The 15,365-nt window shown below is 41.1% G+C and overlaps 2 protein-coding genes across 4 annotated transcripts in view; one reads left to right on the forward strand and one right to left on the reverse strand.

The window, feature by feature from the left end:
- Positions 1-315: 315 nt before the first annotated feature.
- On the reverse strand, positions 316-14,901 carry PPP2R3C (protein phosphatase 2 regulatory subunit B''gamma). Of its 2 annotated transcripts, none has more exons than XM_083837694.1 (13): positions 14,727-14,901; positions 14,313-14,440; positions 13,070-13,174; positions 12,386-12,498; positions 11,443-11,540; positions 8,545-8,615; positions 7,678-7,810; positions 6,485-6,540; positions 6,336-6,411; positions 5,577-5,713; positions 3,883-4,020; positions 1,462-1,521; positions 316-783 (listed from the first exon to the last, which is right to left on the reverse strand). In XM_083837694.1, exons 1-13 carry the CDS (start codon positions 14,773-14,775, stop codon positions 595-597), a joined length of 1,353 nt encoding a protein of 450 aa, XP_083693820.1. In that variant the 5' UTR covers positions 14,776-14,901; the 3' UTR covers positions 316-594. The 2 variants fall into 2 exon arrangements, with proteins under 2 accessions (XP_083693820.1, XP_083693819.1); XM_083837693.1 differs by having other exon boundaries at positions 14,313-14,443.
- A 65-nt stretch (positions 14,902-14,966) lies between these two features.
- PRORP (protein only RNase P catalytic subunit) overlaps positions 14,967-15,365 on the forward strand; it is a 46,642-nt gene continuing 46,243 nt past the window's right edge. Inside the window, exon 1 of one of the 2 annotated variants that reach the window (XM_083837690.1) lies at positions 14,967-15,106. The gene's annotated coding sequence lies outside the window, so the exon portion shown is untranslated. Of the gene's footprint in view, positions 15,125-15,365 lie in introns of both variants that reach the window. The other variant, XM_083837691.1, reaches the window with a different exon arrangement.

Genomic DNA, 15,365 nt, shown 5'->3' on the forward strand with positions numbered 1-15,365 from the left:
CTGTCCAGGAATCTCTTCAGAAGCAAGCGAATAAATGTTGAAGTGATTGAATAGTTACCCTTTCTGCCAGACAAAGCTAGACATATAAATCAAGAAAAATGCCTAAGCTGTTCAGGTCTTGCTGAAGACCTTTGCCTTTACAGCAGGATGCATGACAGTGCTGTCATTACGTGAAGCCACAAGGAATGCTGTGGGAGGCCCCGGATGGCTGTGTGGATACAGGGTGGTGCTGAGGATACCCAAGAAACTCGTTCTTGCTTTCAGGATAAATTCACATTCCATATTAGAATGTTCAAATAATAAAAAGGCTTTGTGTTTAAGGATAAAGTCCACAAATATTTATTTAAAAAAACAACGCACACACACCAGACCACAGCTACCTCTTAAACAAGACTTGGGCTGGTTTGTTTTCAGGAATTAGTTCTGCAATTCCTCTGTACCACATTTTATATTATATGCTTGAGGGGGAATAAGGTGGGGAGGAGTAAAATGGAAGAGGCATCGATTCAAGTAATGAATGTTTCCAGCTTCCAACAGTTAATGAATGCTTCAGTTAGAGATATCTCAATGGATACAGTCTACTCCTGTTCAAAGTCACGTATCATCAACGTCAGCAGTGCTGTCATTATCACTTGCCACAAGGACCTCTCTATTCTCGTACGTCCAGAACCCATTCAGATCAATTAGAATGCTGGTAACAGTGTCTCCTTGACTGCTATTGATTAAATCCTGAAGGGAGATTTTGTAAGGATCCTTAGGCTTTACCATATCAAAGATTTCATCCTGTGGAAAAAAAAAAAAGCCAAAATTGGGGGGAAAAAAGCCCCCACACATTAATGAGTAGAATAATGGTGACTTTATACCACATACAGAATGATCTTTGGATAACTAGTGCCATCCTCACCAGTTTACAAAACAAGACCTCAAGTCTCTAACCATTTAAGATACAAAACATAATAGGAGCTACAGATAGGACCAGTGTGCTCAGCTCACAGAGCTCAAATAAGAACTTGCTTTTCTGGGGAGGCTTTGGGCTCTAAGTAGCAACATGAAACTCAGTTCATTTGTGTAAGTTAAGTTTTATAGAAGCTTTTGTACTTTTAGTGCTAAAGCTGCTAGGTGTTAGTAGGCAGCAGTGAGGCAAATTTTACTGATAGTTGGTTTTAGTCAACTCCACACCCCCCACAGAGGGATGATCCTGAATTATGAAATGGCTATATAAAATATCTTTAAGGCAGAGCAGTACATATTAACAGCCAATGCATCTATTAAATATGGAAACTACTAGAACAGCTTACAAAGCAACTGCTGAACAGAAAGACATCTTCAAACCTATAACAAGTCAAATTCACCTGTACTACTCTGCAAGCAAATATGCATCAACCTAGAAACTAAATATTAAGCAAGTTATAAAATCTTTATTCAGATATTTTATGTAGTTCTCTATTCAGGAAAACTAACCTTCACATCCTGAAAAGAAACTGGTTCTTGTCCGTGGATTTTCATTTGTTCCTGAATAGCCTAAAAAACAGAAGTCAAAAAAAGTAGTCCAGTGTTACACTGATGCTGTAGGAAACTTTAAGTGCTTCTGCATCTTAAGCTGTATTGCCTTGTGACAAAGCATTAACAGCACAGCTTGCAGTCATTTCTCTTCCCCAAGTAAGGCAGCGGTGAGTTACGACAATCAATAATACACATCTCTAGGTCCACAGCTCTTAGTCAGCGTAACAAGAACCCAGGATCATTACGACCAGCATTTGAACGTTCTGCAAACAGGACATGCAGACACTTGAATATTACCATTCACCGCTCAAGACAGGAATACAATCAAACCAGAAGGTTCCGTTGTCCTAGAAAATGTGGAATACAGACTAGGGAAATAGAAAAGGGGAAAGACCGATCAGCAGACAGACAAAGCAGCGTGGCTACTGACTTGCAATTGCTTTGAAAATGGAACTTGTATTATGACTGATCAAATAATAATGTGAAGGAGGTGGTGCATTTTTCTATTTGAGCATTTGTGCATGGAAGGATTCTCCTGCTTCATGCTTTAAGTAGGCATTTCTGACCTGGAGTAAGAGAGTATTTGCTACTATTAGCTCTGTTAATGCAAGGCTATTTAGGAGCTGCATCACCAAACCTCTGCCTGCAAACGATGACTGTGAACAAAACCATTTGCTTCACTAGCACAAGCCGCACAGCCCTGCCAGGACAGCTGTATCACTATGGTCCAGATGCAGCCTTGGGCTCTCCAGTCTGTGACAGACATTGACAAACCACTGCGAGCCCACCAGAGAGCCATCGGGATGCTCAGGTAGCCAAAGCAAGCACAGATGGGAAGCGAGGCTTGATAAGATGATTTATTAGCCTGGAGAGCAGAAAGTCGAAGTTGGTGGTACAAACCTACATGCTAGTTCAGCAACCTAGCAGGTGGTTAGAGAGATGACACAGCCATGCTCCTCTTGGAGACGCACAGCGCAAGGATGAAAGGAATGGACATTAACTGCAGCAAGGGACATTCTGGTTAGACCAAGACAGGTGAAAGGACTGGGGGAGAAGATATTCTCAGCAAGGTCATCAAGCACTGGAACACAGTGCCCAAAGGGGCTACAGAGTCTCCGTCCTTGGAAATACCCCAAATTTGCCTGAACAAGGCCTGGAACAGCTTAACCTCACTATGAAGCCAGCCCTGCCCTGAGCAGGCGATCCCACAAGTTCTTTTCCACCCTAAATTACTCTGATTCCAAAATGTGGTATAAAAAAAGATTTTTTTAAAAAGCAAACAAACAAACAAACAACCTTTCCTTTCTAAGAAAGGTCTTCAAGATAAGAAGTCCCTTTTTTTTTGGTTTGTTTTTTTGTTTATGAAATGATATGGTTATAGTCCCTACCAAAGTTTATTGCAATAAGCCTCCATCCGAACATGAAGAAAGAAGGTGGGTATAAGACTATGCCTTTAAGTAGGCCTGAACACTTAACGAGTTGACTGATGTACCTTGGTCCTCATACTTTGAGCACAGGGAGAAGTATGACAACATTTATTTTTAAAGTTTTAAGATGATGACCCACATACAGAAAACTGAAGCATTTGTTCCTGTGTCTGAATAAATATCACCAAAAGAAGGCCTTGAACATGAACAAAAAGCATCATGCTCTCAACTCAACCGAAACCAACCACAGCAAAAATGTAGTCCCAAGCTGGGAACCTACGGACAACAGAAATACTACTTTACTCTGACATTTCCCTTCCCAAGACACCCAAGGTATCAATTAGCAAAAGAACACCACAAACCAGAAAAAGAACCCCACCCCCAAAGCCATAATTCAAAGGGATACTTTACAGTCTTAGGTTAAGTTTAACATCAACTCAAAAAAAAATATTTCAGACCTATTTGGGGAAAAAAGATAAAAATACAGAGTATTAAATATGTGAAAAGCTTTTTGCGAGGGGTACCCTGGATGAAAAATCCCACAGCTGTACAGGCCACCATTTCAGTATTTTCATTTTTTGTATGGTATTTTAGGATTACAGTGGAAATTAAAAGCATGAGCAATAACCAACTAGAACCATCAAAAGAGATTTTAACAGGTAATAATTAGGCAATTTTAAGGACCTTTTTTTGAAATCAATAGAAAATATTTTTCCTAAATGAAATCAAAACAGTTAATTTCAACTGCAGATAAAATGTTGAAATACCTTTTGAATTCTTTCCAAGTTTTGCAATTTTTTAAAAAAATGTTTTAAATCTTCTTACAAGTAGTTACTAGCCTCCCAGTGGGTATTGGTAATTCAAAGTGATTCCCTGCAGATCTGCATGCAGAAGCACACAGGCTATAACACCATAAACACAGAAAATGGCCTACCTGTATAAAGAGACTTACCCTAAAGAAATAATTAAGCGAAAAGACATTCAGGTATCCTTTGTTCTCTATATCAAGCAGTTTGAAAATATATTGCAGAGCTGCAGGCTCCTTTCTGTTTTCTAATGCAAGTACAAAGTCCAGGTAGGTTTTATAGTCCTAAAAGTAGACACAATCACGTTTATTACAGTCTTCTTTCTAAATTGATTTTGCAAGCAGGAACATTATAATTGGCAGCTCTTTCATTGTAGGGGATCAGTCTATTTTCTGAAAAGGACGACATGAAATAGAAAATGGCTGCTACCAGCAATGCGAACAGAAAAGTTAGTTTCTAGTGACTGCTGAGGATAGGAGATTCTGCCATTTTAGATGCAAAATAGGATTCCAAGCATAAATCCAAATTAAACAAGCTCCATATACACTTTTAAACAATGCTCATTACATCTTTAGGCTGCTGAGCATACCTAACCAGTTAAAAAAGCCGTAATAAGTTGTCATAAGCATAAATTAGAAATATCCAGTAGTAGTAATCCCACAGTTATCCAAGAGTAAACTATATGGCCAATTAAAGTACACAATTCTTAGACCAGAGTAGGTAGTCCGGCAAACCATGTAGTTAAAGCATTAGCAAGCAAAGATTTGTACATTTCTTCACTTTTCTTACTTTTTCCACTAGTACTGATTCTTGCTTTTCTGATTAACATACAGTTGTGACAACCAAGGGCCAAAATCCTACAGTCCTGTGAATGTAATAACCATGTCTACCTTAAACACCAGCAGGTTTTACTTCCAATCAGAAGGACCTCAGGCTGGAGAAACGAGAATTTCATTGAATTCAACAGAGGGAATGCAAAATCCTGCATCTAGGGAGGGAAAAACCCATGCCCCAGTACAGCCTGTGGGCTAACTAGAGGAAAGCAGCTTTGCACGGGAGCTGGGAGTCCTCATGGTCACAAAGCTGACCACAAGACAGTGCTGTTGTCAGCTGCCTTCGCTGCACTCATATATATATGCCCACACCTGAGTGCTGGCTAACCTCTTCTGGACTCCCAAGTACAAGTCAGATATGGGCCTACTGGAGCAAGTCCAGCAAACCGGAGGCAACTAAGAGGATCTCTCTCCATAACCTCTGTGATTCTATGGATTCTAAGTCGTCTGAATGCAGACATTATAAGTAGCGATGCATTAACTCAAGCTTTCAAAATAAACATAGGGCTCAGGTTTTGTTTTAACTGTAATTTAGTTAGACTTCACATGTTTCACAGATATATAAAGCCTATAACAACAAGAACCAACACTATTAGCTAACCTGAACACTTCATCATGAAGGCAACTTGCAATAGTATGAAATGTGTCTCTCTTTAAATAATGAAACATAATTGAAAAGCATGGCTATATGTATACATTTTTTCAACATGCACTTTGCATTACTGAATCTACAAGTGGAAGAGAAGTTCTATCCTAGGTTATCTGGATTTCCTAACACCACTACTTTTCAAAGCAAACAACTCATTTTCCAACCACATTGCAATCATCCTGATGTTAGAAAATTAATTTTCTAATCTGCTGCACTGTCATTTCTGTGAACAATGACAAATAAAAGTTGCTTCATCCCAAGCTTCTTTTTTTTTTTTTAAGATACTGCTTTTGAGATATTTTCCTCATCAATAAGAAAAAGCTTTTGTCTTGTGAACAGAGTATAAATATGCAATTACCATTTCTCCATCATAAGTTAAGCATTCCTGAAAAACACGATCCAAAAATATGTTGGTCAGAGTCCCTGTTCCATATCGGGACAGTTCTTCTTTGCTGAGCATGCCATTGTGATCTTTATCAAGGTTTAAGTACTGCCCTAGGGAGGAGACAGGACAAAATATATTATTGCTATATCACCAAACTGTTTCAATAGAGAAAGAAAATCTAGTGTGTTTAATGCTAATTTAATTTTCATCATAAAATTAACGTAGTTAAGTGGGAATCTGCTAGATCCACAATAATATTAACAGAGCAACACAAATAAGCACAGCATGTGGGGGGCACAGGCTGGGCCATCAGAACTCCCATAACAAGGCACTGAACAGTTCCACTATAAGTTAACAGCTCAAAAGTAAAGGCTGTTTATACAAAGGTGTAAAAGACTGACAAGAACATTTTAAACAGATCTGCTGTAAACAAAAAAAATCTAAAGGTGATAAAAGTATGAGCAGAACTGTCAAAAGAGAAGGTTACAGAGGAATCTTGTACCTTATGCCAGAGGGAACAGAAAATGACAGGATAAAACTGAGGTAAAGAGCAACATTAGAGAACAGAAACTGTAAAGTCAGGAGGATATACTGAAAAGACAGCTAAAGGAGTTGAAAAGACAAGTTATCAGAAGGATTTAAAGAGAAAAAAATAATCAAATTCCTAGTGTTATTTTTCCTAAATCATACAAGGTGGAGAAAAAGAAGTGTTCACATATAAAAGGAACCTACCATAAACTCTTAACGCAGAAGGAGCAGAAAACCAATTTGTTTCCTGACTTTCTTTAGAGAGTTCTTCATCCCTTAACTAAGTGAAATATAAAGTTAGAATTCAGAAATAGTAAACTAAAATACAATAGTATATATTAATAGATCTTTACCTCCAGTAAGTCATCCAGGAAGCTGCAAGCTAAGATATCCTGTATCTTTATCTTCCCTGCAGCAAGAAAAAGAAAATGCATTTTAACAGTCACCTAGCCAACACATCCATTTAGCTGTTCTCATTTACCTGGTTCTCAGCACAAAAAAAGCCTTTTTTTTTTTAAAGTACAAAAAAATACAAATTCTTACATCACGGATAATGCAGTCATTTAAATGATAAAATAAAAGTAGCTTTTCAAATGATGGAACAAAACTAGTCTGATATTGGTAGAAGAGGAGTTAGGTTGCAACTCTGAAAGCCAGAAAACTAGATAAAAATATAAATATTCAACTCAAAGGGTAAAATAAGAAAAAAGATAAAAAGAAAGCATATGCTTAAAATGTTTACTAGAAAAAGTGTCCCTGAAGCAATGTGATTTTTACATTTTCAGAAACTACACACCTGACAAAAACTTCTGCTGATGAAGCTTTTACCAGTGGGCAGACGCTACACAAATAGCTGTGCAGAACGACGCTGTAGCTTCACATACACCCTATCTACATGCTTGTTATCACCTCTGCTAGAGGGTACTGCCCACACAACTCTGACATCTTCAAGTGGCACAGCAACATCTCGAAAATGCATAGTTTGTGACTTAATTCAAGTATAGGGGGGAAAAAAAATATCAAATTCTTGTCTGAGTAAGCTACAGCTGTAACAAGAGAATTAGCAGCCGTAACTGCAAACCTCTTCTAGGGAGCTTATATGGTGCGCTCAAGTTTAAACACAAATGAAGTGAATCACATGAAGCATTCTTGAGCATTTCCTCAGTCCTGTGGATGTTCTGCCCCACAGTTCATAATTACCTGTTGTTAGTTACTGTGTTTTCTACACATTTTAAACGCTTATAAAAGTAGCTACTGCTAATGACATATTATGATGAAATAATGTGTTATCTGTTAATTTCTGTAACTCCGTACTACCTCAGCTGATGGATACCTCGGTACAACTCACTAGCAGTGCAAGTCAACTACCCAACCCATGGAAAGCCTCATGGTCTTCAGGGGAGATTAACATTCAAATACAGTACTGCTGAATTGGACCTTACAAATATAACTATATATTATTTTGAAGGCACAAGTAACTTCGGTAGAAACATTTTAGAAGTGAAAATATTCCCACATATTTAGAATTTGAGAAACACAGACCTACCTGTTCTGAGAGGATCCAGAAAGAAGAAGAACTTTCTAACTGCTGTGCAGACATAAAAGGAGTAAAAAGATTTTTCTAAGCCATCCAGCTGTGGCAAAGTAGGGATGAGTTCCAAAATATAGTTTTCTAAATCCTGCAGAATTAAGAAAGAAAAGAGCATACATACAGAAGCTTTAAACACTACTATTGTTTAAAGCATAGTTGCTTAGTTTAGTTTAAACTAAGTTTAGTTTAAAGCATAGTTTAAAGCATAGCTCCACCCTAACTGTCACATACACTTAATTAAAAATACAACCCAGCAACAATGCAGGAAAGAACATAAATGCAGGCAAAAGAGCTAGTATCAGTGTACAAGAAATCCTAGGTCAGATGCGTAACATGTACATGTGGTGCAATGACTGAAATGGTCTGCAAATAAAGCAGAAGGTTAAAAATTAGATGATTTTCACATGTAAATATAAATGCATTCCAACTGCACCTTTTTCAAATACCTATGTGTAACTCCCAACTGGATTACCCTATTGCTGAACATTCTTTAATATATCTTTTTAAGGAGGGCAGTAACTAGAACCTTTTTATTTTATAATATTAACTTCTGTTAGGAGATTAATTTCACTGAAGCCCACTCTAGCCATTGTTTTGTGATTTCTACTATATCCTAACAGAGCTAGTAAAGAGCTAGTCTCTTTTTCAGAGAATTACCTGTAAGTTAAAAAGGCTGGCAGCCCTCTCACCACCGAATTTCTAGTGTTAAGATAAATATTGATCTGTGTAAGTGTGCCCTCCCCAAATCTAGATTATTATGTTGTTTCAATGCTCTATCACGTGAGTGAAGACAGACATTAAGTTAACCACGAATGTACTTACCGATTCTCTGAGGTAACCCTGTCCTGCCACGTCATATAAACTGAGACCAATTCTTGTCTGATGAAGCCACACTGCAAAACAGAAAACAGAATTATAGTATAAAAACCTGGAGAGTATTTTTTGAGGCCTCACCGAAATTTGAAGTTATTCAGGCAGAACTGTTAGATATTAACAAGCTCTATTTCCTGTTTTTCAGAGATTTAAGCAGGTAGGTACCAACCCTGCTGAGAAACCCTGGTTCAGTCTCCAAACTGATAAGAGTCACTAGTGATACGTGGTGTGCTGCAACCAAGACTGCCCTGTAATAACCAGCTGTGAGTAATGGCTGGGCAAGTACCACATTTTATCTGGTACGTTGAATCAGACGGATTTGTTCTCTCTCACTGAACTACTTGTACAGCATTAAAAACCGCTGTACAATGTGGTACACAGATTGCTTGTTAGATTGCTACAGCCCCTTGGGCAGCGTGAGGCACTGCAGCTACACCCAGCTGTAGCAACCTCACTTCTGAGTTACAGTACAACAGTAGAATTAAAATAGCACAAGCATCTGTTTTTGAAATGAGAAGGTGCATTAATCAGATAAATTACAGGACAACGTGCTTGATGGCAGGGATATCCAGAGCTGCAAGAGTTATGTCAGGAAACCTTTATGGTCACAACTTGAACTGCATTTTCCAGTCGCCCTGCCATTGTTAAAACATGGTAATAGAGATGGAGTACAGATCAGACAACAGAAAACTTATTCACGTACTGTGCTAAATCTAACTTTCATCTTATGAAGAAACAGTTTAAAAGCTCCCCTTATGAAGCATGTTGTTATTGAAGAACGTTGGTACTTCATACCAACATTCTTCTCTTCAGGGTTAAGTGCTTGTCAAGGTGGACCACGTATCACTCAAAGATGCCAGAGGCTGGCTGGTGAGGCCATTTTATGGCTGGCTGAAGTTCACAGGTAAGTGCATCATACACCCTGAAGTGATTCAAGACGCTTTTACCGTGCTTGACTTGTGCAGCAAAGCCAACAAATTCAACCACTCTTTTTCCTGAAGGACGACTGTTTCTGGAGTTGGACAGTGCTTTAGGAAATGCTTCTCTATTATTCAGTTATTAACTTTGCTTGTCTCTCAGACCTTTCCAGAAGGGCTGCACAGATCACTATGGAATAGGAAGAGAGGCTGTAATCCATGGACAGTAGGAAATCCTCCAAGTGGAGGCAGGAAGGATAAAAACAGAACGCTACATGTTTGGGACAAGTACACGAATGCCCACAGCTATTCCTAAAACCTTCACAAGCATATTAAAAAAAAAAAACACCCCAAAGCTCAGTTGCTTAGAGAATACCATGAGGCATCCGAGTCAGAGCAGTATAAGCTGATTTTTAGGATGTTCTGGCCTCTTCCCTGCTGCAGCACCACTCTAGCGACGGACAGCTCAGCTGGATGGCCTCTGTCAAAACCAGGTGGGACATGGGACTGAACTGCTCCAAGGCAGCTGTGGGGTAACTCCCCTCATCTGTTGCTTCTCCCACCCCATCTTTTCACTGCCATGCCTGAGGAACCTTACCAGTAAGCACAGATGGAAACAACTAATTCTAGTCTACAGTATTAACTGAAAGCTCCTAAAAAAAAAAAAGGAAGAAAAGATTTAAATTCAAAACCTAGTCTGGTCTTTAAAGCTCATAAGAAATGCTGTCCAACAGACAGCAGAATGATCTCAGCTACTGCACAGACATGCTACTGGGCTGATTTTGTTGGAGAAGTTCTGTGCTGAAAGCAAGCAAAACCAAGGATCTTTGTAGAACTGTCCCAAGAGGGGCAAACACTGCAATGGGACTTGTGTTGGACAGGGACTGACAATGCAATCATATTGAGGTGGGACACACTGAAAGCCAGAAAGCTGCCTGTGTCTAAGTGCGTGTATTTTGTTGGTGGTGGTTTTGTTTCTTTTTTGTTTTGTTTTACACAGTGGGAGGCAGGTATTAAGTCTTGTGTGTTTATGGCAAAACTTCCATGAAACAACTGAAATGGAGAGCTGTGTATCTCTGTTCTGTCTTTCCCAGTAGGCTTTTTTGAAAAGCACACAATTTCCACAGACTTCACAGAAAGCCTTTCTATCCTGTAGCTTTTGTGTCTGCCATTTGCTGTCAACAGATGCACCACTCCCTTCTTGCATACTTTGTACTTCTGCTTACCAGATTTCCTGCTTAACACATTTCTCATCCTTTGCACCTCAAGAATTAAGTTAAACAAGCTGAGCTGGTCAGAGAACAACGCCATTCTCCCCTCCTGAAGGCTCTACCAGACCCCAGAAAGCACACAGGACAAGGCAATGAGGCAACCTTTCCTTTCTGCTACCCAGTCTCATCTTGTTAACAAGATCCAATACAGACTAAATACATATATATGGATTTTATATTTTCAGCTCCAAAGGCTACTTATAATCAAAAATAGCTGACAATATAGTAAGGCTATATTGACATGGACAAGAACACATTTACTGACTGTGCTTGTCCAATAAGAAGACAGATAACGCTCTGTAGAAGGGAAAACAGCTGGTAAACAAAGCTATCTGCTGGACAGTCCCATCCCAGAGGTTAACATCACACTGGCCACTGAAGTTGATTGTTTTATTCTTCACAATACTGCCTGAATAAAGGAAATTAGATTGATAACATATACAATAAACAGATCAGCGATCTTGCTGGCTGATGGACTTCAGAGGTATAGTGAACTCTCACCTCAAGGTAACAAAAACCCCTCAAACCTCCATGACAACAGCATTAGCAATCAAGGGATAGATCTCACTGCTTTTGAGGAGAACAGCAAGTAATTAATAAAGGTTAAAATAGCCTTGAAAACAAAACAACTTCTCATCAAACGATTGGAAACAACTAACCTTTTCGCATGACATAATTGAAAAACTGCATGATCGATATCCTCCCATAAGGATCGTTATGGAGTAATTTAGCAAAGATCTTGGCTGTGAAGAACTGCCTGTAAAACACAAACACAAAGCTACATCTGTGCATCTAATTAAACTGTACTGATAGATGCAATTCCATACCCAAAACTCAGACACTTTAAAGACTGTTTTAACAACACAGAACATGTTCTGTGTCTTCAAATACATTAATTTGCTCTGCTACACCCAACAAGTGTAGAATGTATCCATAGCAAGTACACACTTAGTTGGGAACCTCCCAAGTAACAATAGTAAGCTCAAAAAGCAGCAGCATTTACTGCTCATACACGTGAAACTCTTCAATGTGAGCATTTAAAGAGTTTTTCTCCAACCTAATTTCTCTTCAGTGCAATATATTTGGTAGCTCCCAACCTTCTGCAATAACACATGCATAATAAAAGGAACTGCCAGTACTGACAACTAATCTGCTTCTGCCTAAAACTCAATCACAAAGCTACACGCACAACATAGCTGTGCGTGACAGCAGTCTCCCACAGGAGCATAAAGAAGCAGTATTAATTTCATGACATACACAGAATATTTGGTAGGAAAGGTTCCATCAAAAAATATTACAGAATGCTAAGCAGTATTGCTAGACATGATTTCCCCTCCAAGTAGTAACATCATAAAAATACTTACAACAATGAGAATTTCTTCAAAAGAACACAGTATCCTCTTTGGCAAACACCTCTATCAAGAGGCTGCAGAGATGCAGGCAATACACCTTTGCAAGGATGTAAAGCATCATGTTCAGCAATAACTTCATGAATGTGATTTCTGTCACCATTAAACTGTCTCTGTTTATTTGAGCAGTTAAAAGTTACAGCACCATTTAAACTTGGCCACAGTAAGCATATACAAGAGAAGAAAGCCTTACTTGCATTTAGGTCCAGCTTTTTCACCAACTTTCAAGAAGTTCTCATAATTGATCATTGCTTCTTCCCCTATCATTGGTGATGTCTGATGTTTGTCCAGTAGAAACCAGAGATTCTTGAAAGGAATTTATATATTTGGTTAAGTAAATATCACCCTGTATACATCAATGCGCATAAGACAAAGCATCGAAGAAATGCAGCAAAAATGCATTTTTACTGCAAGGCTATCTCAGTTAATTAGTACACATCACTTCAGCCAGGAAAGCAAGCAAGCAGTACTTCCACTGCTCTAAACTGGCATTACACACACACCACTAGGATTTCCAGGGTCACATCCCTTTGTCTTTGCACTGCAGTACACTCAGCTCTCTTTGTACTTTCTCTCAGGGATACCCAAATACTACTTCTGGGCCCACTAGGAAATTGACGGAATGTGCTGGAAAACTAGAAGCCATTGATTTAATCCTCATGTACATCAAGAGGAAGTCTTACACTTAACCTTATCAGCCAAAGTCTATTCAGCACTTTGGTTTTATCTAGGACTTCACAATAAGCCAACATGCCCAAATACAAAGCACCTTACCAGCCACACAAGATTCTGCGGGGTGACAGCAGATGCTCAAATTGTGCAGAGAAAGGAAGTTTGTCAAAAGTCATTACAAGATGTACAGAAAATATTTTCTTACCTGCAGCTCTTCATTATCCAAAAGTTCTCTGCTTTTTCTTTGCAGAAAGACAGCTCTAGATTCTTCTCTTAATTTCTGAAGCAAGACTTCATCTTCAGCTGGCAGCTAAAAGCATTGTGATGTTTTAATTTTCTGTACAGTAATACCATTCAAAAATTACACAGCTAGCAAGTATTCCTAGGTAACCCTGACTCACACCCTCAGATAAAGCTGTTTACTCAACCGAAAATATCATACTACTGACCAGAATGCTGTGTGGTACCTGCTTATTCTACAGGTGTACTTTACATTTGCATACTGTCTCAAACTATTTCATTACTGAAATACTTATTTAAAGCAGGATGTTGACATGAGAGACAGGGAGACCTATCACATACCTGGTAACCCACCTTAGAAGCATTTTCCCACTGTTTTAAGATAGAAGGGCTACACAAGACATTTACTAGTGTGTTTTTAGTCAGGAGAGAGCAGCACTTTCTGTTTCGTGATAGGCCTGACTCTCAAAAGCATACGTGTCTATGAGACATGTTTTGGTCAGCAAAATACGGAAGAATGCTTTGTATGAAAATTCTACCAACATTTACACAAAAAACTATACTATCACTATCAGAACTTATGTTTGCATGTGTAGTCATCAACTGAAACATAAGTACATGAGAACTTTGTTGGCAGAAACCCATGATCCTAAGGAATATGGGACGATACAAGACTAGACAGCAGTGAACTGTCAAGCTGATAAATGCCAGCGCTATCAAGGTGTCAAACTTTTGTTCTCATAGTCCCCCAAAGCTATCTGATGTATGCCACAGGTAAGTTGCCTGACCAAGCATTTCTGGCAGATGCAAGCAAGAGCCTTATCTGTAGTTTTTAAGACTAAGGACCCATCCTTTTCACAAAGTAGCAGCCTACAGTGTCTGAATACAAACAAGAAGGTACTTATTTGTAACACCTGTATGCCAAAACTTAGTTAAAAGGGAAGTACCTCTGAAAGAGAAGCAGGACTTGTTACCTTTAGGAAACCCCCAAGCCTACTGCCTGAGTACCAAGCTATTTCATGTCCTTTCATGAGATGCTTGGTAATTATTTCGAACTGCTGAAATTTGTATGCATACAGAGATAGAAGATCCACATCTTTCAGATCTCAAGATACTTCAGCTTCTGAGGCTGAAACGCCCCTTTGAATAAGCACAAGCATCTTTTATGGGACGACACAGCCTCTTGCTCACCTGGCCGCCCCACCTACCCTGTAGTAGAAGCGCGGGATGTTGGTGTATGACGGGTTGCCTCCTTTCCTCCCGCCCTTCCATTCCACGTAGTACTTGGTGAACAGCTCCATCTCTTCATCCTTCAGCTCCTGCTCGCTCCTTTTGGCTGCTTAACACAGAAAACAGTTTCCACGTTGGACTCTAGAGCTCTGGCACGCCGCAGGACTCGCGAAGAGGAACCAACACCGCCGCTTACACAGCCGCACGGAGCGGTGGGGCAGTCACTACGCGGAAAGGAACGGAGCACACACCTACTGCATCAATAACAGACTCAGTGGGGAGGCAGGCCCCGGCTGAGGGCTTCCAGAAGGAGAAGAAGAAGGAGGAGGAGGAGGAGGAAGGGGACGAGGAGGAGGAAGACGAGCCAGCCCCCCCCCCCCCCGCGCACTCACCGAGGCGGCGGGCGGCCAGGCGGCCCCGCAGGCTCCGCGCCCAGTCCATGGCCCCGCAGAGCGGCGCCGCGCATGCGCCCTGCACCCACCCGACGCGCCGGGCGCTCCGGGCTCTCCGGGCGCTCCAGGCGCCGCGCCCTCAACTGGCATGGCGGAAGGGACCGCTGGCGGCGTGCGGACTTATAACGCACGCCCCCCCCCCCGAGATGTGATTGGCTGTGAGCCCGGCGGGCGCGCCCAGTAACACTTCCGGGTGAGAGGGGCGGTGAGCGCCCTGTCCGCCGCGCGGCCGCCTCTGCTCCACGCGGCGGGCGGGCAGCGGGCCCGCAGCGAGCCTCCCGCGGCACCGAGGCGCCCACGGCCGCCGCGCACCGAGGGAGGTGAGCGAGCCCCGCAGGGTGAGAGCGCAGCGCGCGTAGCGGCCGCGCTCCTGAACGCTCTGGCGCGGTGAGGCGGGGCAAGGGGGGGAGAGAGACTACATTTCCCATTAGGCAGCGCGCAGCCGCCGTGCCGCGTGGCACTCTGGGAGTTGTAGTTCAGCCCGCGTCGCTTGCGGGCCCCCGCTTTGTGGCAGCGAGGCGTGGGGGGGGCTGGGGGCGAGCAGGCGGGGCTTGGCACCGGGCGGGGGGCGGGGGGGCC

Source organism: Anser anser, assembly GCF_964211835.1.
Source record: "Anser anser genome assembly, chromosome: 5".
Taxonomy (NCBI): Eukaryota; Metazoa; Chordata; class Aves; order Anseriformes; family Anatidae; genus Anser; species Anser anser.